This window comes from Cygnus atratus, chromosome 3, assembly GCF_013377495.2.
Source record: "Cygnus atratus isolate AKBS03 ecotype Queensland, Australia chromosome 3, CAtr_DNAZoo_HiC_assembly, whole genome shotgun sequence".
Classification (NCBI taxonomy): Eukaryota; Metazoa; Chordata; class Aves; order Anseriformes; family Anatidae; genus Cygnus; species Cygnus atratus.
Window position 1 is genome coordinate 7,592,017 of NC_066364.1, and position 27,921 is coordinate 7,619,937.

The 27,921-nt window shown below is 43.8% G+C and overlaps 2 protein-coding genes across 2 annotated transcripts in view; one reads left to right on the forward strand and one right to left on the reverse strand.

Moving 5' to 3' along the window:
* The first annotated feature begins 208 nt into the window (after positions 1 to 208).
* Positions 209 to 5,888, forward strand: SF3B6 (splicing factor 3b subunit 6). Its single transcript, XM_035560107.2, has 4 exons — positions 209 to 403; positions 644 to 762; positions 4,151 to 4,289; positions 4,425 to 5,888. The coding sequence occupies exons 1-4, from the start codon at positions 374 to 376 to the stop codon at positions 4,512 to 4,514; spliced, it is 378 nt and encodes a 125-aa protein (XP_035416000.1). The 5' UTR covers positions 209 to 373; the 3' UTR covers positions 4,515 to 5,888.
* Positions 5,889 to 9,588: 3,700 nt separating this feature from the next.
* FKBP1B (FKBP prolyl isomerase 1B) overlaps positions 9,589 to 27,921 on the reverse strand; it is a 44,354-nt gene continuing 26,021 nt past the window's right edge. The window contains exons 3-4 of the mRNA XM_035560108.2: positions 12,493 to 12,605; positions 9,589 to 10,079 (exon numbers count right to left, since the gene is read on the reverse strand). Of these exons, the coding sequence (XP_035416001.1) occupies positions 9,951 to 10,079; positions 12,493 to 12,605 (242 nt within the window). The 3' untranslated portion in view covers positions 9,589 to 9,950. The remainder of the gene's footprint in view (positions 10,080 to 12,492; positions 12,606 to 27,921) is intronic.

Below are 27,921 nucleotides of genomic sequence, written 5' to 3' on the forward strand. Positions count from 1 at the left end.
GAGGCCGCTGACGGAGAGCTGCGCTAAAATGGCCGCCCTCCCCTCAGTCGCCTGGGGGCGAGGTCCCGCGCTCCTCAACGCTCGGCTCCTAGCGCCGATGGCGTAGCGGTACGCTCCTTACGTTACGTCGCTCGCGTCGCATCGTTTACGTTACGCCCCTTGCGTTACGTCTTTTGCGGTGCGCCGCTCACGTTACGTCTCTCGCCTTACGTCGTTTGCGGTAAGCATCTTGCGTTACGCAGTTTGCGGTGCGCTGCGCGGTGCGTGCCGGGATAGCATCCGGGCACCCCGCTGAGGTAAACGGTGGGGCTGGAGGATCGCTGCTCGCTGCTATTTCGCTCCTAGGCCCCAGGTCCCCCATCCACCCGGCGCCATGGCGATGCAAGCGGCCAAACGAGCTAACGTGAGTGCTCGCCCCTGCCCCAAGGCCCTCGGGAGGGGTGTGAGGCGAAGGGTGGCCCTGGGAGAGGGGGGCGGCCCTCCGGGCTGCTCGCTCGTTAGGCAAAAGCACAGCTGCTGAGGGGGAGAAAGGGAGGCGGTCTCTCAGCTGTTGTAGGCACGAGATTTAGTACTTAAGTTGTAACGTGTAAGGTTTGAAGTGAGCGCTCTGGATGTGTTACCGCATGGCTTGTTTCCCCACCAGATCCGGCTGCCGCCAGAAGTCAACCGGATCCTGTATATCAGGAACTTGCCCTATAAAATCACCGCGGAGGAGATGTATGATATTTTTGGGAAATACGGGCCTATTCGGCAAATCCGAGTGTGAGTATGTTTAGCTCCCTTTGCGAATTTAAGGGCTTTATGGGTTTTGGGGTAGCTTTTATAAGTCAATGGTGCTACTACTGTAGGTAAGAACTGGGTTTTACAGCTAAAAACTTGAACGTACTTCAGCAGCATCCCTGTGCCAGAGGGGAAGGTAGTGATGTTTCTCTTCTGTGTGAATTCTGTAGAAAAGAATATTGCTGGTAGATAGGCTGGAAAAGTTTAAACCTGGTGTGAACGTAGATATGGGGGGAAAATAAGGACTTTTATTTAAATAAACCTTAAATACACTAACCTTTTATTATAAGTAAATGTAAAAATGTGAGAGGCAAGGGTTGGAAGCAAGCACTTTTACTGCTTAATGAGTACTAGGTACTGAACTAACGGAAAAATTGAGATGTTGCTGTTGGTGCTGGACATGTCTACCGAAGTAATACACCATGGCCAGATACAGCTTGTTCCTGAGGTACATAGTCCATGGATCAGAGAGATTCAACTGTAATTTTCTCCTAAATGCACCGAGGTTATACCTGTCTACAGCACATCTGAGGTTTTTCCCTTTAGTTCCTTTGAATATTGAAGCCCCGAGCTCTGGTGTTCTTTGTTATCCTCAGTGCTGTCTGATTGCTGTGGATTTACCCATAATTTCATCTGGTTAATATCATGTTCTGCTAAGTTGCAGGCAAAAAGAGTTAGGTTGAAGCTGGAATTTACGATTAGCTATTGAGAACTGCAGTAAGATTGGCTGCAGTATTGACATTCTTACAAAATGTTTTTTTTCCCCTCACTAAGTATTTGGAAAGCAGTGGGGAGGTGACAAAACTTAGCGCTCATGTTAGTACTTAAAAAGAAAACATCGTCAGTCATACTTCCTTAGATGAACAAATAGAAAGGAAATGCCGTTTATATTTGATAAGGTTTTCTTCATACTGCCTTTGTCCAGATGTTGACAAAATAACTTGTGGCATCTCTGAGTTTTGGAGTAGGTTGCTAGTTGGACTAGAGCAGAACGTGGCCTTGTTTATGTTGCTGTCTGCTTCCTCATGCTCTGAGAGTGGGGTGGGTAATGAATCCACAATGCGTTTCACTGGTTTGATTATGCAGGATGTAAAGATGGTAACAGCTGTGTAGACCAAACTTTACCCCAGATCAAAGTGCTTATTTCAGTCAGAGCCATAGCGAAGAAAAATGGTTGTTCAGTGTAAGGATCTGCATTGGGCTTATGTGGCAAGGGTTTGGTAGCAGGGGAGCTGCAGGGGTGGCTTCTTGTGAGCAGAGCCCAGCAGCTGCTCCATGTCAGATCAGAGCCAACTCCAGCTGGCTCAGAAAGACTGGCTGCTGGCCAGAGCCGAGCCAGTGAGTGATGTTATTTGCACCTCTGGGAGGGCAGAGTTAAGAAAGAGGAAAAAACTGCGGCGCTACAGCAGCTGTGAGAGAGGGTGAGAAATTGTGAGAGAAGCTGCCCTACAGCCCCCAGGTCAGTGCAGCAGGAGGGCAGGAGGTGCTCCAGGCACGCAGCACAAGTTCCCCTGCGGCCTGTGGAGAGGCCCCTGGTGGAGCAGGCTGTCCCCCTGCAGCCCATGGGTCCCACATGGAGCAGATCTCCATGCTGCAGCCCATGGAGGAGCCCCCGGTGGAGCAGGTGGATGTGGCCTGGAGGAGGCTGCGGCCCATGGAGAAGCCCCCACAGGAGCAGGCCCCGGGCCGGAGCTGCAGCCCGTGGAGAGGAGCCCACGCAGGAGCAGGGGTCTGGGGGGAGCTGCCGCCCGTGGGGGACCCGTGCTGGAGCAGTTTGCTCCTGGGGGATGGACCCCGTGGTACGGAGCCGTGTGGGAGCAGTTCTTGAAGAGCTGCTGCCTGTGGGCAGCCCCCGCAGGCTCAGTTCGGGAAGGACGGCATCCCGTGGGAGGGACCCCACGTGGCGCAGGGGCAGAGAGGGACCGTGAAGGAGTGGCGGAGACAAAGCGTCAGGGACTGACCGCAGCCACGTTGCCCGTTCCGCTGCACCACTGAGGGGGAGAAGGTGGAAGAGGGTGGGTGGGGGGAAGGTGGTTTTGTTTTGTTTTAGATTCTTGCTGCTCTAGCTTGTTAGTAATAGGTAATAAATTGCATTACTCTCCCTATGCTGAGTGTATTTTGCCCATGACAGTAACTGTTGATTGATCTCCCTGTCCTTATTTCAACCCCTGAGCCCTTCCTATCACATTTTCTTCCCCTTTCCCTTTGAGTTGTGGTGGAGCTCAGCTGCCCAGCTGTGTAAAACCAGCACAGGAACAAAATGAGTTTTATGTGTAGAATTGCCTTCAGTAAACAAGCAGGAACAGAGGGGTGTCCTCCCCAATGCTGTGTTGGAACATGTAGCTGGTGCGATCCTTCTGATAAGAGAGTTAGGCAACAAAAGTGACTGGGGAAGTGGTTAAAGGAGCAAGGGATAGCATAAATTAATTGTTTGGCTAAATAGGTGGAATTGTTCGCTAATGGTCATTAGTTGGTAAAGGAGAGCTACGATTTCTGAAAAAGGGTTGGTTGGAGTGGTGTGACAGCGGCACATGAAGAATTCAGGTGTGTCAGGAGACATGCTGAAGCGTTTCTGACAGGAGCTGCTAGCAGTGTGCCTGCTGATTGTTCAGCGCTGCTGATTGTGTTGTGTCCTGCAGAAATCGTGAGGTTGTTATGAGGCAGGAAGCACTGTGGAGCTCCCTTTGTAACAACTTAGCGCCTTTGTGCAGTATTTAACCTGTTCAGCTCTTCATTTGTGTACTCTTCCCAGAGCAGACATGCGTGATGACGTTTGGTGGAGTTCTCTGACAAGTCAGTGCCTTAGGAAGGGTTCTGCTGACAAAGGTCACTGTAGCTGTGTTCCAGCCGGGATCTGTGGGACCTGTGAGCTCTGTCATCTCTCTGAGCTAGTTAGCGTTATAGGCCCAGACGGGTCTCCTGTCCCTCAGGCAAAGGAAATCGGATCAGTGGCCTGATAGGTGGTGGCTGTGCGTCTGAAGTGGTCTTGGAGCAGCACGGCTGGTTTGTGGTGTGCTAAGGACAGCATCCCATCCTAGGTGGCATCAGGTCTGGGCAGCCACTAGCTGACAGCCCAGTCTTGTAACGTTCAATAAAACAAGCTAATTGCTGTTCCAGAAACTTTGCCGAAATGTGTTGACCCCTCACAGCAACAGCACCACGTCTCTGTTACGTTTTCCTATCGCTTCTGACTCTGAACTCTAAGTGAAGATTGGTGTAGGAAGCAGGGATATATTTCAGTGCCTAGCAAAACCAATAATCATTCTGTGGTGAAGTTGCATTAGCTAATCCAATCTCAGTCACTGCTAAACAAAAATAGAATAATTTCCTGTTCGGTTAGTTTAACATTCACCCTGATCTTGCTCTGCAGTGGGAACACTCCCGAAACGAGAGGAACAGCCTACGTAGTCTATGAAGACATCTTCGACGCTAAAAATGCTTGTGATCATCTGTCAGGGTTCAACGTGTGCAACAGATACCTCGTCGTTTTGTACTACAACGCAAACAGGGTGAGTGCTTGGTGTTCTTTAAGTTACCTGAGACCGATGTCACCCGTGGTGGTGGTAACTGGTGGCCATTTCTGGCAATTAACACATCAGAAGGATAAATATTTCTTCTTACACCTTTTATTTTTGTAACCACAGGCATTCCAGAAGATGGACACGAAGAAGAAAGAGGAACAGCTTAAGCTTCTCAAGGAAAAATACGGAATTAATACAGATCCGCCAAAATAAACTGATTTTTTTTTTTGAAAACTGTTTTCAAGACCTGCCATTGTGTTCTGGAACTACGTAAGGATTCTCTCTGATGTATATATTTTTAAAATTTAATAGGCTGTAATTTCAATCCTTAGATCTTCGTATTAGGATTAAATGTAAAACATCAGAAGATCTGCTGTAAGACTAAACCCCCTAAATGGACACAGCTTCGTTGTGTTGCAGGGCTGAGCTGTAAGCGCTGTGTAACCACCGTCCTCTCTCTGGCAGGCCCTTGTAGGACAGGACCGAGTACAGGCCTGCCGAAATTCTGCCCAGGCTGCAGGGCTGATTTTAAACGGGGCAGCCAGTTAATGCAAAGAGCTCAAGGGGCTTTGTATCAGCTGTCTGCGTGCTGAATTTCACTTGCCACTTCTAAAAACGGAATAATGCAAGTAAACAAGAGTGTCCCTGCCACGGGGATTCTTGTGCTTTGGTTTTTAATTAAAAAAAAAGTGTGGTTTGATTCTTGTTCACACTGGTATGTTTTACACAATTCACTGCATCTTTTTCCTCAGAATATTTGTTACTAGGAACAAACAAAGCCTAACTCCATGTTCATTATGAAGTTTTTTCTATGAACTAGAAAATGAGTGGCCTTTTAAAATAATCCAGCTGCTTTGGTGACTTCAGTCAAAATGCCTTGTTCCCAGCAATGAGGACAGACCAGGTGAGCTGCTGTGAGATAATCTTGCTCTGATGGTGCATTGCTGTATGGCTGAGAGAGATTTTTAAGTGTACCGGTTAAAACTGAACTTAGTAGGAGCAGCAGGAATGAACTTCGTGCTTTTCATGTTATTAGGGAACACCGGACTAAAGCAAGGCCACAGATACTGGCAGTGATTTTAGATACCTGTGATGGGATTGTTTCCTGTTCGTACATTTGAACTTTTATACCTGTGTGTGTAATATCTGGTGGAGGAAAAAGGAAACCAGATTTAAATTTTGGGGCTTTTTATTTCTAAAAGTATCAGCACTCATGTCTCATGAATAAAAATCAGGTTGTTGGCATGCATAACCAGTCTGATTGAGAAGTGGACAGGGTTGAGCTCTGCCTCTGTTCTTACCCAGCTGCAAGTTGTGTGATCTCAGGTAGTCATCCCGCCTCCCAGGAGGATTTACGCGCTTGGATTTGATGTTCAGCTCACTGACCATGCAGCTTCTAGCCAGTGCAGAATGTGGGCAGATGTAAACGTATTTTGCCTGAGGGTTTAGAACTCAGGTTAAAAATTCTTGTCTATTATATTGTCATAATGGAGTGTTTTTTCTTTATTGAAATCTGACTCTTAAAACATGCAGTTCTGTCCGTTTAGTAAAAAGAAAAAAGTATAAATAAATGTGTACATAATTTTGCTTTGTTTTTTAATCAAGGCTTGCTTTATTCTGTGCTTGTAATATTTTTAAAAAGGAATCAGTCATTACAGGAATGTGTGATAAAGGTAATACTTTGTCGAGTTCCCCTCACCGCAGCTGCGGTGTGCGCATAAATGTTCCTGCGCGTTCAGCAGGTGGGTGAGGCAGTGAGGGTGCCTGGTGCTGGGTGCCAAGCCCAGCTCTCGAACAGAAGCCGTCCCCTGTATTTGCCGTGTGCTGTGCCTGTCGTTTCTCAGCTGGGAGCACACACACAGGGTGCTGGTGCTGCCCTGAGCCGCAGGGAGGGGGCTGCAGAAAGGCTCTTGGACCATTTCAGGGGGTTCCAGCCCAACTCTACGGGCAGGGGCCTCCTTTCTCCTCACAGACAGGCCTTTGGGGTGCTGCGTATGAGAGCTATGGCTAGCGTGTTTAGTGCGAAGCCTTCCCCTTATTCCACAGCACTTCTATAAGCGTGGTGTTCCCTTTAAAACTGAAACCTCTTTTTGCAGAAAGAAGCCTCACAGGAGGCAATAAGCCATCTCTGAGGTCAGGGACAGCAAAATCAGCCTGGACAAAAGAGTGCATCCACAGGAGACAGGCAGGTGGGCAGCGCTGAACCAGGCAGCTGCAGCAGTCGCTGTCACTTCTCTGAGCTGCCTTTAAATCTCTGCTGCCCTCGTGGCCGGCTTTGACTCGCTCAGCCCGCTGCTTCTTCCCCTGTCGGATACAGCTGTGGTGTGCATACGTGAAGTGCAAAGTAACCGATCTGGTCTGCTGTCATCCGCATGTGGTCCGTTACTTGTACCTGTACCACGTTGGTTGCCTCACCTATCTGATTAACACAAATCTTAAGTTTTTCAGGCAAAACCAGCTTGCCTCAGGAATGTTTCAATGAGTGAAATTTCCCCGAGGCCTGACTGCTGTATGAACAGCCGTAGCTCTGTAGAGGGGTGACGCAAGAACGCACCACTTACGCAAGTTGGTGAGCGTTTGGAAAGCCCCTGGCTGTAACTGGAACCAGAGGTGCTTGTTACCACGCTGGATTTATGCTTCTAATAAATAAACGCTGGTAATAAAACACTGATGCACTAAGGATGAAGCCACGTTCTGTCTGCCTTGTTTAAAATCATGTGCAAATACTGCATTCGGTCTGTCAATAGCACAGAGCGTGTTGCGTGCGCTGTAGTGTCTGGGTGAGGATTCAATGCTGTTTGAAATAAAAAAAAAAAAATAAATATATATATATATAAAAGCAATTCTTTAGGGTAATAAGATTAATAAAAATTCCTTCAATGAATCCTCAAGATCAGCAGCTTTTGATTTCTCGGAGAGCTCAGCTGCTGCCTTTCATTAAATATTCCATTTCATACTTCTTCTTCTAGTGCCTGTTCAGGGCTTTCAATGTCCCTGTACATGTAAAATGAAATAATAATTTGTACCTGCAAGACAGAGGGAATGGAAATCGAATGCCCGGAGGACTGTTTTGATGAGGTCTGCTCAAGATTTTGTTTGAAATGTAATATCAAAGGACGGGGAAATGAGTTCAGTTATATGAATGGCAGAGAGGGCAGCAAATAAGGCAGATGTTACCAGCCTTGCAGTCTACATCTGTGCTGGTTTTTGTGTGTGCTCGCTTTCCATTTAATTTTTCAGGAAGTAGGGCATGAAATTAAGCCTGGAAGGTCATTTTTTTCCATCTCTATTGTTTAGAAATTAGTAACAAGAGCATATCTGATTACACAGGCAGTGACAGTAGATTTTTTCCAATCCATTATATAGTGGTAATAATTATATGTACTGTGTTGATCGATGATACAATTAAATAAATTAACACATTTGCAGTCAAATAAAGAGCTGAAGATTACATTTCCTTGAAGACTTAATTCCCCTAAGTATCACAAAGCACAATTAGTTTTCCTTTCAGATTTTTTTTAATGAAATTGGCATGAAAAATGTAATAATCTCTGCTTCCAACAAAGGTCTCTGAAGAGATAGGGGGGTGATGAGGGAGAGAGCTTCATCAAGCAGCTGTAACGAGGATTTTACAGACTGGGTAATGGTGGGGTTGTACAGCTGAGGGCACTGGAAAGGAGCCTACTTTTTTTTTTTTTATCTTTCTCCCTGGTAAGAAACCCTGTGAAGGGGAAAAGGAGAGCGATGTCCCAGCTGTTGCATAGACAGCAGCAGGGTGGAGAGGTGATGGAGGCGTACCGGGAGCATGCAGTTTTTCCAGGTGCACTGAATTGATTCTTCCCAGCACCATTTGCTTTCGAGGCATTTGGGAAGGGTCCTCGCTGAGAACTCTTGGTGAGATGTGTGGAACCTAGCTGCTGCAGTCATCCTACATTTCCACCAAAGCAGGGTCCCAAAAGTTTTAAGGAAGACAAGTGTTTACTCTGCCAACATTCAATGAACTATAATAGTCTGCAAGAGATGGGGTTTGTTTGCTTATGAATTAACAAGATAAAATGCAGCTTTGTGGCTAAAATGCAAATCAAGAGAAGAGAGAAATCTGTGGTCACTGGTGATCAGATTGGTAGTCCTGGTGTTCTGTGCCCCTTTCCTCTCTCACCTCCAGGCGGTATCACCTCACTACGTGGCTTTGCAGCCTGTCTCCTCGCACTGGTTGTGTTTTCCTTGCAGAGACTCGCCCAGGGAAATAGCACACCAACGGTTCCAAAAACCCAGCAGTTGAAAAATTACACAAATAGCTTAAAGCCAGGCCAAATAAAGATAACATCATGCCCCAGTGATGTACATTTTTCCAGTGCAGAGCGGAAAAGCAAGCCAAAATGTGAGAAACCAAGTTTAGGCAATGCAAAATAACAGTACAGAGGCAGCTCTCCTTATCTGCTAAAACTAGGGAAGTGAGTCTACACATCTTCCTGCCTCCAGAGGAGGAACCAGTGCTTTGTGCATTCGTATAACTGTCAAATGAAGGAAGTATTGTTGCCTCGAGTGCCATGAGCATGGTGCAGGGAGTACAATTACAGGTTACGTGACCAGCACCAAAAAGTGCAGCCTAAAAATAAGGTGTGTTCAGTGGCCGCATCGGTCCACGTTCAGATTGGTTTTGTGAGGTGGATACATGTAATTTTGCTCATTTTCAGCCTAGTTCAGCTCCAGCAGGAATTGTTACACTAGTTTTACCATTGTAAAGGCAGAGAACTGAACCTGCGCTGTAGGAACATCCCCTTCCCTCTCCTCAGCAGCTAAATTTTGGCCAGAGTTGAGGGGCCACCAGCAGTGCAGGGGAGATGGAGAGTCAGGAAACCTCCCTGTCCCGGCAGCCCCTACATGCACCCTCCCAGGTACTGCTGCTCCCACAGAGATCTTCTACTGTGCGATCTGTAACAGAGGCAGTACGTGGAATTACGTGTACTCATGTAAAGAGAGAAATAATTAACAAGAAAATCAGTAGATGAGTGTCTGAAGAACATCTTATGCACCAAAAATAATTCCAGTGGCTGGTGGAAAGCAGAAAAAAAAAAGAAAACAGAAATTGTAAAGTATCAATATTTTATTGTTTTATATATATATTTAATTCTTAAATGAGACAGTACTTTTTAAAACAGCAGCAAGCAGAACGTACAAGTTGAGAAAAGTGGCAGCGCAGGTAACTCTGTTTGGCTAATGCCCGTTCATGTACAAGGCGTACATTGGATTTTTTGAGCACCTTTTGTGTTTTTATTTTTTTTTCTTGGTTTAAGTGTACAGTAAGGCAGTGGTTTTTCAATAAGGAATATATATATATATATTTATATTTATATATATTTGCAATCATCACCGTGAAGTTTTATTACATGCAAGGTAAATAAAATGTACAACTTGAAAATGTTACAGCGGTAGACATTTTTTCCCAAAGCAAAGCTTCTGATAAAAGGCAACTACGGACACCACAAAGTTAAAAAACCAGAGAGAAGGCTTCAGAAACCGAACAGCAGGCGCTACTGACATGACAGCTTGAGCAGGGAAGGTGAGGATTCCAGTGAAGATTTCTCCCGCTGCGGGGAAGGGGAGAAGGAACGGATGGTTATCGACAGGTGCCTCCCTCGAGAAGACTCACTCCAACCTGAGCAGCTCCACGTCGAAGAGGAGGGTGGCGTTGGGAGGGATGACCCCCGGGTGCCCCGTGGCTCCGTAGGCCATCTCAGGTGTGCAGGTCAGCTTTGCTCTTTGTCCTAAGCTCATCTGGTTTTTGGGTTTTGAGAGGAAAAAAGATAAAACACAATATTAGGAGGAAAAGAACAAATCGCTGCATGGCAGATTTACAGAATCGAGGCCAGTTAGGACCATGGGATTCATCTTTCAGCTCTTGTAGAAAGCTCAAGCTGCCACAGCTCAGGTCTCCTAACTCCTCCGGCTTCTCACTGCCGTTATTTAAATCACCAGAGCCACACTGAGAGTAACAGGAAGGCTTTTCAAGGCACGCTTTGCTCCACTCGGCTTACCCCGGAGGCAGCTGCATGAGGTGTGGGTTCTGCTGAGGGGTGCGGGATCCCTGTAACACCATCAGCAGGCGTTATGGAAAAGGCTCCCAGTAGCAGGTACAGTCAGAGCTCTGTATTCATGAGAAATCAGAGCAGGAACACAGGTGGGAAGTGACAATCATTGCTTCATTTGGACGCAGTGAAGAAGCAACGTTTTTCCTTCTTCAGCCATCAGCAGGGATGACTTCAAAACTACTGCCCCAACGCTAATGCTGTAAGCGTCCAACTTCCCACTGCTGGGCAGATGCAAAGTAAACACTGATGCAATCCTACTTAAAAGAGGTTTCCCTAGGCTCAAATACAAGGCAGACACCTCACCTCAGGTGCTGCTTATTCCACAAGAGAGTCCTGGTCCCTGGGACGGACAGAAATGTCCATTTCTCTCACCCCAGATTAGTTCTAGAGGTAAAAGTACTCACCAATATTTGGGGTATAAAGAGTCAAAACCCTGTTCTTCCAACAAACTATTTGAGGCTAGAGTGCTCCCAAAATAAGACTCGTGCACTGACCAAGAAATGATCCCTGATTTGATCCAGTGATTTTAACTCAGCCTTCTCTCCTGAGACTGGACTGGACTATGGATTATGCAATTTCTCCTGTTGAATTTCTTTTCAGTTTCTATAAAATACGCCAAAGCTATAGCTCTGATCACTCTGGGTAGAAGAATGTGAATATGGCTCCCTCACATCCAGGGAGCATTCACAGCAGAGGACTGAGGGTGTAAGAGCAGATGAGCTCCCTAAATCCAAATCTAAATGCTAGACAAAGTGAGCTGCCTTTTCCCAAGTGCCTTGTGTCAGTCACAGTCCCCAAACCCTCCAGGAGACAGCCACAGGCTTAACCTCGGTGAGTGATCCGCTAGGAGGAGCAGGAGGGCAGCATGTGGCTACCCCGACTGCTGGCCAGGCTTCAGGCCACCCTAACGAAGAGCCACAAGGCGGTGAGTGAGAGTTAAGGGAGGGATAAAACTGATTCGCCCTGAGCTTGCTGCCAGAGCTTTATCTGCACTGCTTCTGACTGGGATAAAACTAACCCCTCTGAACCTAAGTTTCTCATTTTGCATTCTTTCCTTCTCTTTAGTTAAGCATAAAGAAATATTCCTGTTAATAATATTTGAGCAATTTCCTCCTACTTTGAGCTCCAGGACCCAGAAATAGGGAATAACAAGGAATTTTACGCCCTGATCTCACTCACTCTTGCACTTGAGAGCCCCGATGGCACTCCTCACACAGTGGGACCTCACAGTGTTGCAGACAAAATGCCACAGAGATGGCAATGAACTGCCTTGTGTGGCTCCTTCCAGGTTTTACCGTGTTGGCACTCAAGCTGTAATTAACGGAGGGCAGTTTTCTGTTTCCTGGCTGAGGGGTGCTCACTGAATGTGAAGTTCTGTAGCTGGGAGCCCGAAGTCATAAAAGCGTAACGGTGCAGTTTGGTACCCTGTTCAGTAAGGGTCAAAGTCGTGGAGGTCATCACAATGGCAGCTTGGCCTTTATGGAGCACCTGAAGAGAAGCCACTCCATAAAATGCAGCCACCTGGAACATTTCTGAGCCTGCTGGGGTTTATCTGTGGTAGCTAGCCCTGGGGAAGAAGCAAGGGTTACGTGGCACGCTGACACCTGGCAAGGGGGTTTAACCTCTTCCCTCCCAAACACCACAAGGAAAGCCTTGTGAGCAGGGGCATCCCTGGCCAGCCAGGGGAGGACTATAGGAAACGGTGTGCTTGAATGGACCGTGCCTTCATATAGCAGAATCACAGAATTATCTAGGTTGGAAAGGGCCTTCAACATCACCAAGTCCAACCATCAACCTGACCTACTGAGTGCCATCACTAAGCCACGTCCCTCAGTGTCACGTTACAGTGATATATCCAGGGATGGGGACCCCACCACCTCCCTGGGCAGCCCGTTCCAACACTCGGCCACCCTTTTGATGACTAAATTCATCCTAGTATCCAACCTAAACCTCCCCGGCACAACTTAAAACCACTAAGAAAACCATGTAGGATTCTACATTGTGATTTCCACTTGGTCTTGTCAATATTGCACTGAACACTATTGTGCTTACACACCCTTCACATGGTTTGAAATTCAGGTAGAATAATTTCTTTGTACCTGTGTAACACCTTCTTCAAATCCCTTAATGACTTCTTGCCTGCCAATCTTGAACCTGAAAGGCTTGTTTCTGTCTCTGGAGGAATCAAACTTCTTCCCATTCTGCAGCATTCCTGCCAAAACAAGACAGTTTCAATCTGAGCTACACCTAAATTGAAGTGCTGAAAGGTAGAGGGGAAAGAAGTGAAAAATTAGTGTCTTGGACGCATCAACTGTTCAGTTCCATTTTCACTTTGAAACCTCATCAGAAACGGACATGGCAGCTCCAAACAGTCCTTGTGGAGAACATGGGTGACCCCGGCCTGTTGCCATGTGTGGTCCAAAGCTCATGGCAGTCAACGGGAGCTTTCCTCTGACTACGAAGGGTGGGGATGTACATTCAGGTTTGGGAACTCTGAGCCAATTTGCTGCCAGTTAAACATATGCGTGCATACAGCAGTTCCTTTGCCTCGTTCCTGCAAATTTACACCAGAATTCCTAAAAGCCGTGTTTGGTACCTTGACTGTTAAACTTCTCTACTGGATTTACTCAGCAGTGCTAGAATAAAGTGTTACACAAATGGGGCCATTTCACACTGTGCAAGTGAAACTTCCTCACCCCGATACAGCTGTATGTGTTTCCTCCTTGCACACAAAGAACAGAAAAGATTCTGCATTCAAAAAAAAGGGAAGGGAAGGGAAGGGAAGGGAAGGGAAGGGAAGGGAAGGGAAGGGAAGGGAAGGGAAGGGAAGGGAAGGGAAGGGAAGGGAAGGGAAGGGAAGGGAAGGGAAGGGAAGGGAAGGGAAGGGAAGGGAAGGGAAGGGAAGGGAAGGGAAGGGAAGGGAAGGGAATAGCAAGGACATTTATATGAATACTCCCTTAGCTCATTCCTTATATTGCCATACAGCCCCAAGACAGTCACAGCAACACCTTACTCGCTCATTTGGACAGACACAACACTGTTTCAACCTGTATATTATGAACATATGCACAGATTTTACAGCAAATGGACAAGCCTTTACAGGGCTCTACATCATTAGGTCTCCTCATTCTTTTTCAAACTGGTATTTATGATAGCTTTAAACTTAAGAGTAGTCAATAATTGCTCTTTCCAAATGTTACACGCTGAATATTGCAATGCTGGGCTGGTATTTATGCATTAGAATAAATACTTTCTTTGTAATGCTGCAATGCCAGGGTGTTCTGGGCATATACAATGACCCTACTGTACAAGGTGCTGTAAAAAGAAACACCCATGAATAAGCAAGTATTTGGGAAAGTTTCTGGTTGAAAATAATTTTATCAAGGACAGGTTTGACAGAAAATGCTGAGAAATACTATATTTATGATTCAATATGAGAAAGACAGTCTTTCTGGTTTCCTTTCATTAAAGCAGTTATATTAACAGACCAGTTCAATGCATGAGTTTTTTCTCCTAGTGAAAAAATCATTAGTTATTGTTCAAACAACAAAAAACGGCACATTTGGCTTACTTAAAAAGCGCATCTTATGAATCAATGATAAATGTAAAGAGATGTGCCAGAATGAAAAACAAGGACTGAAAGGGTAGGATTCACCTTATCTATCTTCATGTTTCCGGCTATTTTTGAGCTAATTACTCTGTTTCCCTCTATAACCAAGTCAGAAAAAAACAAATGCACTTTTAGGGGGCAATTCATATGACCAAATCCAGAGATCTACATTAGGACACAAAGAATTGCATCCTAGCAGTGCCTACTTCTTTGCAGTGAATTGAAAAGAAGCCCAAACAACCAGCTCACACACAGATGTCTCCAAACTCAGTAGTAGTTAAATCAGTAATGATGGCGTTCTAGACTTGCAGCAATGGGTACAAAATATCGATTGTTCAAGTGGGGTTCCGTGTCCAGATGTTTCACAGCTGTACGAAAACCAAGTGACGTATTAAGGTCATTTAGCCGTTGACCAAATCCAACACTTGTCTAAGCTGGTGCTTCAGAGAAGAGGGTGGTGTAGACGACCTTAGGAGGGCAGTTATGGAATAACCAGCCCATAATTATGTTTCACAGCCTTCACCAGTAGTGTTTGTCATATTCCTGATTTTTCTTTTTTACAGTAGAATAGTGAAGCATTTGATGTATTCTCTGCTGTAGGTACATACATATTGTGCAATATATCTGCTTGGTGATCTCCCAAAGCCCCTCCATGCAGCCTGGGATGCCAGGACAGCTGTCCTCTGGATACAAACAAACACAGATTCGTTTGGATGGTAGAAAAACAGCATGCATATGCAGGAGGGCAGGCAGGAAGAAGCAGCTCAGGGGGAACTCTCAGGCATATCATATAATCCTTTTTGAAGTATTTGATCTTAAAGAGCAGTCCTTTCTTACAGCAATTTTGTTTTTAAACATATCATAAAACCTTTTGTTTCTATGAAATGGAAGGAGACTATTAGAGAATCCCAATATTTTGTAGTTTTAATATTAAGTCTTTGTACTGCCATTAAATTCTGCATGTTCATAGTAGTGTGCAAACATTAATTATTCTTCACAGCAGCCCAAGGAGGTAGAAAGAGATGTTTATTACAAAATAGCCTCACTCTGGAAGTTTAGGTTCAGAGGCAAAGTTCCACAACACTTTAGCATGTTTTCACTTTGTTTTGTAACTAAGCCTATTAAAATACTTAGCTTGAAGGTCTGATGGCTTACTAAAAACCACAGATCAAACTGGTGACAGAACCAGAACTAAACTTTGGAGAGCTTGCTAGTCGAATATATATCATATCAAAACTGATCTCATTTCACCATCAAAAGTCTATAGGAGACAGGCTTGTGGAAGAAAACAGGCTTCTGTTTTCTCCTGTGTTTATGAGAACATCCTATTTTCAGCAATGGATGAAAAGTCATCAAGTGATGAATTCGGAAATGTAATCTCCTCTGCCACCAACCCACCTCATTGCTTTTGGAGGACAAATTGGGATGCAGAGTCAGATGCTGTGTATCTGCTGAAGCTCTGGCAAGAGGGTCAGTTTTTATATGACTGCCCTTTAAATGGACTTCGAGTTTAGAAATGAGTCAGAGTCCCCATGTGCCTTGGAGAAGATCCGATCCGGATTTAGATCTGAACTTTGAAGCCCATCTTTTTTATCTCTCTGTTTCTGAAAGTTAGAGTCGACTCCTCAGCCTCCTGGGAGCTAAAAGAGCATAATGTTTTATTTTCTCTCTTGCTAATGCATCAATTGATTTTCTTTTTGTGAAAAAATTGATTTGGTTAATATTCTTCAACAAGGATGGATGCCCATCTTCAGCCTGCAAGCACCTTTATTTATCTGGCTAACAACAGGGAGAAAAAAACCCCACACAATTGGGAACCGATCAATGACATTGTTTTGCAAAGTCAAAACTCCCTTGGCAATCAATAGGATGTTTGACTGAGCAAGGACATCTAGATGCCTACATGCTCACTTCTTATAATAACCTCAGATTCGATTCGGAAAGGTAGCAATCATTGCATCAAAATAATTAAGTGTACAAACTCATTCATCAGAATATTATGTGGATTTGAAAACAATCTGATATACGAGGTGTCCTCATCAACAACTGAGTGTTAAAAATCAGGTGGCTGTAGAAAAGCTCATTGAAGCTGAGGAAGTTTAAAGAATAGACAAATCTTTTTGTTAACGAACACAACCAGGGACAGGCGTGCCTGCATTACTCTTTTAACATGAATTACCTGAGGTCAGTCACCCTCAGCTTAAGACCACACCATTTAAGTTTATTCCCAGGGGAAAGGGCTAATGACACTGTCTGAACTTAATTTGTAAATTTTGAATCTTTTAGCCAGTTTCTACAAAGTCTGGCAGAGGAGTAGGGCTCATAATGACATAAAGATCCTATGCATGTCACAAAAATAAATCTGGGTAGGAAACAGATCCTCTAAGAGCTTCTACCATGAGAAAGGCTCAATCGTTATTTGCTTTCAGACAATCTATGCTATGGAGGAGATGTTAGGAACAGTAGGAATGTTGTAGCCAGCCCACAGTCCGTTTCTTTTTACTGGGGGTTCCTTAACCTGAGAATAATTCAGCTGGGAATTCCACCAGCCACATAACACAAATCCATAGAGCCAGCCCAGCTATTTTGGTACCTAATTTACCCCTAAGGTTCCAACAAAACCATGCCGCAAACCATGCTCAGACCATCATCTATGCATTAGATGGATGGAGAGAGATAACACTGAAGGCCCTCCATAAATATCCAGTCAAATTTAAGTGCCTGAATCCAGTTAATGTATGAGGTGAGATGAATTCTGCTACTAACGTTAGCCATCGTTAGGTAGAAACTGAGTCTCAGTCTGTCACCTGGGCTACTTCTACAGTCAGTGGTGAAAGAGCAGTATCTCCAAGAATGATTCGCGCCATCCACATATATATCTTAGGACTACAACAACCTCCTGGAATTGTTGTATATTCTCAGTCAACTAACTTTAAAAAGTTTAAAAGTTAACACCATTAATTTAAAAAGCCAGGCAGCTAGCTCCTCAGAGGGCCCAAGTGAGGAGACACTAACTCAACCATCCACCTACCTGAAGTAGACCGAATTGCATCCCAGGCTTCACCGGCTCCAGTGTTTACTGAATTAACTTATTTTTGCAGTGTTGACACATTCTGGGAATCAGAAGACATAGGTTCTAATCCAGGACAAATCCCTTGATTTCACTCGTTGCTCTTTTAGCCTCAACAATGGGATTCACTTACTTGACAAGAGCATTAAGGGGATGAACTGAATAGGTGATGCTCAAAAAACAGTTGCAGGTTGTTCCCTTATTTTTCAAACTGTAGTTACCTACAGAAAGTAAACATAATTCATATACTTGAAGACAGTTATTTTCTGTACATTTGTTGGCAGGAGAAAGAGGGACAGATATTCAGAAGATGTTTCTAGGGCGCTATCCTGTTTCGTTTTATGGAGACCAGGGGTTCTTCACGACAGGGACTATATTTTGATGGCCTTTAATGCAATCACCTTTCCAATTATGCCTTGCAATAAATCTGTGCTGTTATAAACTTGTCATTTGATTTGGTTACCATGACTTAAGTGGCTTGGACTCTCAGAGGCAACATTTCCTGAAGTCAGCGTTGCTGTGAGCTAAGAATTTTTGATCTCAAGTGCTTCTTTTTCCCTAAAATATATTGTTTCTAATGTCAAAATATGCCAATATTCTGTCCGAAGAACTTCACACAGGCTGGAAATTCTCAATTTTCCCATTTATAGTCTATAACTATCACTAATATATACTTTTAGCCTGAAAAATCCATTATTTATTGGGAAGTTTCTAGAAACTGCACAAAAACCTTTATCTCAACATCGAAGCCTTCATAGCATATAGAGGAGGACACAGTTTAGAGAAGAAGAGTTCAGCACAATCCTAGAGGAGCAGTGGGAAAAACACACCCATAAAGTCACAAATCATACCCCAGGTTGGACTACACCAGCAGAACTCCACTGATTTTACTGGTTACTCACAGTTGACATGGAAATGGAACAATTTTCTTTAGGATTCAGTTCCGACATATAGGAAAGCAGGACAACTCTCCTGCCTTCGGTGGCTTCCCCCTAGCTTGCGGTTGCATCTCATGTCTAACGCTCCTGAAAATCTTGCTGTTTCCCCATCAGGAACAAGAACAGTTTTATGTCTGTGCTAGTGTTAAAGGCAAAGATCTGGGCAACGATTTTCAAGGCAACATGGCCGGTGCCGTGGGCTTTTCGTTCCCAGGGAAATGCCTGGAGGACCTGACATGCCTCTCGCTCCGCAGGGCATTCCAGCAGAATTCAGATCTGTGCAAGGCGGATATCTCGCACCTCTTACATCTTCATTTGTCATGTCATTATTACCTCAAAACACAGCGCACTGGCTTACAACTTTACATCGTAATAACAGCTTCCAGTGACCTGTAGCTTCTCTTGGCCACCTGCCTCCTTCCAAACAGCCACTGGTAAGTAGCCGCTTCCTCTTTCATTTCCGTGATTTGACTCCCAAAGTCAACTCCTTTCTGGAAAAATTGGCAGTCTCGTCAACTTTAATGACGAAAATTGTTTTCATCAGCAATTCTTGCAATGGAAATAGAGAGTGTTGAATGTGAGCTGGAGGAAGCTTTTGTTTCCTACACTCGGTTTTACATAGCAGTACTGTGTCCTGTACAGGGACATGGATTAGGAAGGGAAACATGGCTTTGCAAGGGAAAGGAAGGTTCAACAACAGAGGTTTAGTACCACTGTAAATACAAATTTTTCCCTGCTAACTTTTCCTCTATTTAATATAAACATAGCCTTAAGAGGAAAAAGGATTTGCTTAGACTGTATTTTTCTGACAGTTCGCAACCACTTAAGAAAAAATGATTAGCCTTTCTAAGGGATTTTTTCTGTACAGAGGGATAATAATTGGCAAGACTTGGGGGTGCATCTCTGCAGCGTATCAGATCTTTACCACAATTTTTTTTTCTGTTTAAAAAGCAGCAGCAACAGTTTGTACGTGCCATTTGTTGCCATGACAAGCAATCACTGCCTCGAAGTACAGAAGCGGGAAATAGTGGCGGTGGTCACTTGGTAGTTCCTGTTACCGCAGAGCACCTCAGAATGGTTGATCTGTCCCACACGGGCTGCCTTGCTGCTGCTTTTTCTTCGTGTATTATATCCTCATATATCTTTAATGCAGAGTAAGAGCAACGTAATCAATTATTTATTACGCAGCTGACACCATGCGATGAAGACACAAAAGACAACTACTCAATAATGCATTACCGCGCGCTATATATCAGCGTTGCGTATAACTACAAGACAATATGACTGAGCCTTGCACTTAGCCTGACTTCACAGCCAAGCAAAATTACATGCAATTGTCTAGCTTGTTCTCCTGAACGGCATCACTCTGTCCTAACGGCTTTATAGATTTGCATACTTCTAAAAGAGAAGAGAAAGTAGGCTCACCCCTAAGGCAGATGTAAGGTTCAATAAACATCTTCTACATTAATTGTAAGGAGACCAAACCAATTCCTCTGGTATCCTCTTGCCTTAACACAGTTATTTCATTTTAGGCTCTGGTTCTGTTACCATTACAAAGTTGAGCTGTAAAATATACATGCTCTGCAGCACAAGGCAAATTTCGTTTGAATAAGTATGGCAGATTCAGGTCAGTCTGGCTAAGCTAACGACTGGGACAATAGACGTCTAAAGCAACATTTTAGAGAGAACATGTTACTAAAGAAATACTTCACATCTCTTGTGTTTCTACCAGCTTTCCTACCAATCAATTCCTCCTCTGTGCTGGGAAAGGGGATGCAGATTGATCTGCCAGAAGACCACCACCACCCATTCCCAGCCAGCCTAGCCCAGACCAACAACAAAACCTCATCAGCAGTTAGGTGGGCTTTAATGACCAACTGTTCCCAGACTGGCCATCCTTTGATTTTCAACTGTCTAGACTTCCAGCACGTGCCTCCATTTCCTTCTGAACAAAATTTGTGCTGAAATCTTAATTTATCAGTGCAACACCTTGGATCCCCTTGGCTAGAACTAGTAACAGCCTAGTGACAAATCTACCCATCGCTGGTAGGTCACCGTGTTAAGAAGCTGTGCATACCCTGAAACAATAAATTTGAACACACACCAAAAAAAAGCCTATTCTTAATGTGTTACCACTTGGTGTTACCACCAAAACGCTGGCCTTTGGGGCATTTGGAGCTGAAAAATAACATTTCTCGTCACATCCCTCATGAATGAATGCTCTTCCTTTCCTGCAGGACTCTGTTTACCATTTTTTTTGGTGACATCCAAGTTTCTTCATGCATAGCATGGTTATATCTCATTCACAGAGGAGCTTTCTACTGAAACTTATCTTGAAAAACAGAGTAATCATCTAACATCTTGCAAAGGAGTCAGCCACTAGTGTGCTCTTAAATAAGAAGGAGAAAAGGAAAAACATTCTTGGAAAAAGAGACATACAAGATGCAAACAGAGAAGAAAACACAGCTTATAAAAAGGAATGTTGACTAAGGCATGTAAGAAGGGACAGTCAATACTCCAGGATTACATATAAGCTAAATAAGTCAGAGGCAGACAGTGTTGATCCATCCCCAGCTCATGTGTACACAAAACATACATAATACAGAAAGTCAAATGCTTTTTATCCAGGGTATGCAACTTTTTGATCCCAACTTGTCAGGCATTTCTGCAATGTGCCTTATTTTAGAGATGTGGGATGCTATTCCTAGCTGGCATTATGTAATAGCCACAAGTGTTCGGAGGGCTCCCGAGGAATCGTCTCCTCCTGGGTGCGATTCCACGTGGGTAAGCGAGACATGACTTCAGCCACGCCGGTCTGATAACAGCAGACAGGGCTCCGTGGGGCCTCACTTCTGCAGGGCACAGACATTTTCCAGGGCGGTCAGGTGAACTCAGCGCTACTTCTCTTGGGGAACAAGCACCCTGCTCAAGAGTGGACGAGGACAGGTATCTAGATGCTGCTCACCCTCTACTGACATGGGCACACCATGGGCTTTTAGGTAGCTAAAGGTAGTTGACATGAATTCCACCCAAAATGACTTGATCACATTCAACGCAGGCAGAAAACACAGCTTGAACCCAAACTGGTTTTGATTTGCATACCAAACTCCTTCCCATGGATTGTGCTGCCCACAGTCTTTAAGACTTGGTGACTGCAGATCTACTTACAAGTCACTTTCTGTATAGTAATACATACAGTAAACAAGCTGTACAACAATTAGAAGATAAAAGTCCCTTCTGGCCTTCGAGTGAGCACTGAAAAGGGTTTATTAGCAAGTTATGCATTGAATAGCCCTCATTACGTTGTCAAAGTCCAGCCTACAATTAAGATCAGATAAAAACAGCATCTTTCCAAGGAGCCTTTATCATGTGCTGCAACACTCCAATGAAAGAATGTCTTATTCAGACAGCATTATTTTTCCAGGCTGTCTGCTCAAAAGGTGTATGAGATACACTCGTCAAAGGAACAAATCTTTCTATAGATGTATAGCTTGCTCTTCCCACCTACTAGGAATGCACATGCTTTCACAAAAAAAAAACATTTTTGCATATTATTTTCAGTGTAAACAGTTTTACATGCTCCAAGGTAGATTCTAGCAGAATCATTAATATCTCTCTGCCAGTTAACTCTGAGGTTACGTTCTGCAATAATATTAGGTCTTCTTTTTCCACATTTGTTTCCTGGGTTTGTTCATCCTTCCCAATGCTGCCAATCCTCATTGGTGTAAATTGGCACGGATGCCCTGCTATTAATGAAAGTACAAAAAAATATATAGCAGGTTAAGACCCAGATCACAGTAATTTAAAATGAAGTTGAATGATGCACTTGGAATCGCTCTCCAGAGCAGAATCCTGCATGAATACAGAATAGCACAGATTTGTGATCCGAGCAAAAGGCTGTATGTCAGAAAGAATAGGTTCTGCTACCAGACAGCTAAGTATAACTTACCTTCTTTTTATTTCGTGTGAAGTGGTGACTGTGGTTTCCTAAAGATCAGAAAGAGAGTCGCTAGCCTAACCAGGAATTATATTATTAATTAATGTACTTAGCCTTAGGAATCTTGAAAGGCTTCATTCAGTAAACCTTTAAAGTATCTTCAGAGCCACAGTGGAAAGGAGCTATTAACAGCAAAGTTTGTTATTATAAATAGGTCTTTTCCATCTCTCAGTTTTGATCTCTGTGATCTTATAAAGGAACTATGGAAAAAGTGGCAGCTGTTATCTTGACAGATGGGTCTCAGGCAGTGCTCTGCTGGACATTAGGCAGTCGTCTCTGCGGAGAACAATAGGAATTTCCAAGTGCCTGTATCTATTTTCATCTACTTAACAAGCCACTCATGTCTTGGACTAATGAAGGGAAGAAGCAAGGAGAATGCAAAATAAATGTTTTAGGGGAAACACCTCAGAGAACCCACATCCTTCACCTTTTCCAATGGTATTCTCATCACTGGACAATCAAACACTCAAAAGGAGCACTCTCTATGCCTTCTCTTCAACCTGGATGGAAGCTGGGCATGGAGAATGATGAAGTTAGGAGAAGACTAAGGATGTAGTAAGTAGGGAGGTCAGCGGGATAGGAAAAGACCTGCATCCTTGCTCCTTGGTCTTCTTACATCAACCGTGTCTGACATTGTGTAGGGTTTGTCCCTGCAATTTTTAGACAGAGTTCCCCTTGATTTCAGCAGAAGCCTGAGAATGGACTGCACATGCTATAATATTTTTCCCGAAGCAGAAGCATTTTCACACTCAGGACTACAGCAAACAAAAGACATTGTAAATTAAGTCAGCGTAGACACCACAAACAGAAATAACAGTCAGTCCATAGACACGAACAACCAAGATAAACATTGCTAAAAATACCTCAGCAGGACAACAGAGTGGAAAACAAAACAAACAAATTGAGAGAGGACCTAACTGTGAAGCATTACATTACTACACAGAAGTATTATTACACCAGCAATGAAAACTCAGAAGATTTTGGACTCTATAGTGAAACGTGTAATGTAATAATCTGTAAAAGCAAAGACAGAGATGGTAAATACCTTGCACAACTCACAGGAATTGTTACAGACCAGACAGCCTTCTATCACAGGTCACACTATCCTTCATCATCTCACTAAATGTAACTGAAAAAATAGCATCCCATATGAGTAACTTACTATATGGAGTAAGAAAAAATCGGTTCCTAGCAATTAAGTAGCTAAACCCACACAAATCATGAGCACAGTAACCAGTGATGTTTTTCTGCAGAAAAATAAGGGATTTTCCTGTTCAATTTTATCAAAAACTAAAGAAAATACAATTCAGGCTTGAATGGTATGAAAAAGTGAGACGCTTTCCTTTCAAAAATGAAAAAAAAAATCCCTTCTGTTCATCTGAAATGTTTCATTCCACTGAGAATACGTTGCTTTGTTTTCAGATTACTAATATGAACTAATTAATTTCAGCTTCTGTGAGGTTACTAGGGAGTTCTTGAACTACACCACCTTGCCAATTATTTAACACCAGATATTGTTTAGCTACATCCAATCTACAAAATAACAGAGCTGTTAAGCAGAAAACATTAAAGAGAAAAGTTAAAATTCATGAAGAATACGCTGAAAGGGAAGCATATCAGATAAAATTCAGGTATAATCCATACTATGTAATGTTAAGGAACGTAGCAAAGCTCCATTAATTTAGGCTGCTGCTTCCATTTTCCTGCTTTGTGGAGTAAAGAACAAGGTTTGTGGGAGTTTATCTGTCTCAGTTTCGTATATCATTTTAAAGCTTAAAGACGTAGCTGCAGATTTACTGGCTGCCTGCACAAGGAGTTCGAGTCATCCAGCTCCCAGGGGCAGCAATCACCCAGGCTGCTGAGTCTTTGGAAATCATTCATCAGAACCATAAGTATTTTGGTTGCTCATGTTATCAAATAGTTGCCTGGAAAGAAAGGAAATAAAGTGGAAAATTACATAAAACCAGTGAACTTAAGCAATCTAATTATAAAAAAATTAAAAAGCACTGCTGATTTGACCCCAACCTGACATGGTTACAAACATCTCCCCTGGAAAAAACAGTTATTTGTGGCTTTTTCAAGAAAAAAAGGTGCAGAGAATTTAAATTTCTCAGTATATGTAATCCATGTTCTCTAACACAGCCAAATACCTATGGGCTTCTGCCTGCTCATGTGCCCAAGGATCGCTAAGGACAGAACCAGGCACACTTAAGCCATAACTCTCTTCTAACAGGAACAAACCACACAAAAGCATGCTCTGCATCTCATTTCGCATCTCACGTGCTCTGCAGTCTGTGGGCTCAGGCAGTATCCTAGAGACACGCAGCACCGTATATCACATTCCTACTTTGGCTATTATAAGCATCCACCTAGCAGAATAAATATCACTGTGTAGTAAAACCACCTTTTTCACCAAACCCACCACTGTTTTTGGCATCGTTTTATTGCTTACAACTTAATAATCTGCCCAGAAGACAAGACACTTTGATTCATGTGAACCAGCTTGTCATCAGCAATCAGTCTCTACTGGCACATAATTCTGATGAGGACATCTGTACGTCCATGACTTTTGCTAATGCTCCAAATAAACCCGTGCTTTATAGCCTATGATGTGCTTCCTGATTATTGCTATCAATTTTTTTGAGCCTTTCTTTGATACAGGAGTCCCTGCCCAGACCATCAGCTGTATTTTCTTGTTGGTAAACTGAAAGGTTTACCTGAATTTGGGGTTTGTTCTGTTTTGCACCGCTGGTTCCTCTGTCTTGTACGCATCGTGGCACGACGAGGGTGCTCAGGCAGTTTCTGTGGCTTCTCTTGACTGCTGGCTTTGCAGCAATGCCATGCAAGCTCACCCTCTGTTGCTTATTCTGCTGCTGCACTCCTCCATCAGCCCGTATGTTGGGGAAAGCTCAATTTCTGCTAAGAACAATTTCTTCAGTTCCGAAAATGCTCCATTGAGAGCTCCGTGTCGTGCAGGCTGTGGCATGTGAGCACGGTTTCCGTTTCTGAACAACTTCTGCACCACCATACAGGCTTCATGGATGGAGTGCAAGACAGCTATTCTCCTCCAGCCTGCAACGTTAACCTCTCCTCTGCCTTCAGAAAAATTACTATTTGCTGGATCAAGAGGTCTCCAGCAGCCAGACTAACAATTCTGGTAGCTACATTCTTGATCTACGCGTATTTTGGTAATTTTTGCGTGCTCTGCCTTTTTAAGTCAATACATCATCTGCCTCGCTTGTGTGCTGCGTGCCCCAGTGTCTACCTTCTAGCAGTGGGATTATATACTGCCTTCTGTCCATATGGAACTCTACTTTTTCACTCGTTATTCATGGCCTTTTTAGAGATGGTCACATGTTCCGAAGACCAATCTGGTTGGTATTTAGGAGCCAATTCTCCAGGCAAATACTACGTATAAATTTTTGCACAGCCTGCAAATGAATCAGCAAGCCCTCCTGTGAGCTGTACTTAGCACCGAGGTGGCTTCCTTAACATAAACAGCCTTTTCTGCAAAAACCTGAGCACCTGACTCTGTAGATCATCACACCAGACTCCTAGATAGCAAATCCAAAATTAACATTTTGCTGAACAATTTCAGAAATATCTCCTTCAACGGGGCTTTACAAGAAAGTAGTGTCAAGTGATTTACAGACCAGCTTTATTTGGATTTGCAACATTGCACTAGGCAGAGAAGTCGTTTTTGGAGCAAGTATCACAGCCTGCTTCTGTCTCACTGTAATATTCTTTTCTACTTCTGTTACACCAAATTATGAGCATAATGCAGGCACAGCGCATCCTGCAAGAAGCCAGAACACGAACAGTGTTTAGTTGCGCCTGTTTGAACTAAACTGCTTTACAGGACCACGAAACCGAAATATTGGTGCATTGCAGATTGCCATTTTTAGCTGCTGCAATACCAAGCCTTGTTTTGGTGCCTGCTGCCAGATGATGTCATCTTGTAGCAACTTTTTCAGCGGAGCAGCCCGAGCTGCTTCTCCCAAGGTATTGTTGGTTAGAAATCCAACCATCCCAGTTTTCTTTTTAAGTCTTGCTGCCGCAAGTAAGACTGGAAGAACGGGAAGGAAGGGAAAATTATAGAATTGTATCAGCAAGGAAGCCCAGACGTGGCCCTGGGCCCAGCGATGCAGACACTGCTGTAGTGCAGCCTAAAGGTGAATAATATCTATCTCCAATAAACACATACGCAATATCAATTCTTCAGAGCTGGTGCACGCACAGATACATACAATTGTATTTTCTTGCATTAGCTTGAGCTCAGTGCCAGGTTCCTTATCTAATCATCTGATAATGGCTGGAGACGAAGCCCTGGCAGTGAAAAAAAACCAACAGAAAGCCCTTGTTTGCGGTGCTGCAAGGATGTTTCTGTTCCAACTGCTACGCTGCAAACGCTTCACAGGCTAAGAGCATGACATCAAGCTGTCATGTAACACAGGCTGCAGGTCCAGGCTGCCTGTCTGAATATATCTGTCTGGCTTCCACGTCGAGCTCAAATTTCAGAGGTGCACTGTGCATGTTCAAACCAAATACCAAACTTCCTCTGGGTGAGCTGCAAGACCTGTGTTGACTCTTGCTATTGCCTAACAAAGAGGGGACGCCAATTCAAACTACGGATTTCTGACATTTTTTTCAGATGACCTAATGCTTTGCTCAGCACACTGATTTTCACACACGCCAAGAAGTTCGCAGAGAGCCTTTCCAGCTATGGCACAATGTATGTTTTTACTCTGAAGAAGACAGGCTTTGTCCCAGTGACCAGCAGAACATGGTATCTGTTCCCTAATTTGTTTAGCAGCCTGTAGAAGCCTTTTAGGCTGGTGATCTGATATGATCTTTATTTCTGTCTTTGTGCTAACGGTGCTACCCAACTAAGGGCATTGGGCCACGGCTCGGTTTGGTTGCTTAGCAGGAATCAGCGTCACCTGCATTTTTAGGGTGACATGAATTTCCTTGTTCCAACCTCATTCGGAGCACCTTCAACATCCTGTTTGCTCTGCTAAAGTGTCAAAGAATGCAAAGCAGGATTGTTACCTTCTTATCTGCTTCAGAAGCCTCCAGGGAGATTAGAAAGTGTTGCTCTGATCTCTTCCAGTTCTATGCCACCTTGCTATCTGGACACAGAAGGTCAGATTTGAAGCTGGGGTAAATCAGTTGAACCTTGAGAAGGTCAAAGGAGCACTGCTAGCTTGCCCTGGCTGAGGAGAAATTCCCACTGGGCCATTCCAGAGATACAAGTTTTTGGATGCAGGTATTTTCCCACCACACGTATTCCTATAACCATTTTCTACTCTCCTAAATATAGATTCCTCAACTTTTTTTTTTCTATTTTTTCCTCACTTGCTGTATTTAAAGATAATTTGCCTCCCTGGGAGCAAGACAATTGACACGCTCTAATCCTTGTACCAGTCACTTTTTCTAACATGGAGCCTCACATTATTCTGATGGACCCAGGACTTAAACCGTGGAAGCCTCACAAAAGACACAGCGTGTACCCACAACTTCTTATTATCAACTGTACTAAACAGCACACCTGGACCCAAACTCTTTCTTCATTTGTCCTTGCATCAAGAGCCCTCTGAGAGGAAAGAGAAATGATTTAACCTCTCTCAGTATCCTTGCATAAACACTTTTAAAGAAACAGAGTTCAATAGAGATTTCATTTGTGTGAAGAAAAAAAAAAAGACCTGTGTGTGAGGTACTAAAATAGTTAGGTTTCAACTCCTGTCACTGCAAAAGCAGTACAGCTGATGCTAGATGGTCACATCAGTCAGGGGTTGCAAGAAGAAAAGAGGACTTTGTACAAAATTCCCCACCACGCTAACCTTGTGTGTTGGCTGAGCACAGAATAAAATAAATGAATCTTTCATTATCTTAAGACAATTGCTGGCATTTTTA

What these genes read in the sequence shown, in the direction of transcription:
- SF3B6 (XM_035560107.2), top strand. Translation starts at nt 374, where the DNA reads ATGGCGATGCAAGCGGCCAAACGAGCTAAC. An exon ending in AAGCGGCCAAACGAGCTAAC is followed by an intron (nt 404 to 643) that starts GTGAGTGCTCGC and finishes TTTCCCCACCAG; the next exon opens with ATCCGGCTGCCGCCAGAAGT. An exon ending in CCTATTCGGCAAATCCGAGT is followed by an intron (nt 763 to 4,150) that starts GTGAGTATGTTT and finishes CTTGCTCTGCAG; the next exon opens with TGGGAACACTCCCGAAACGA.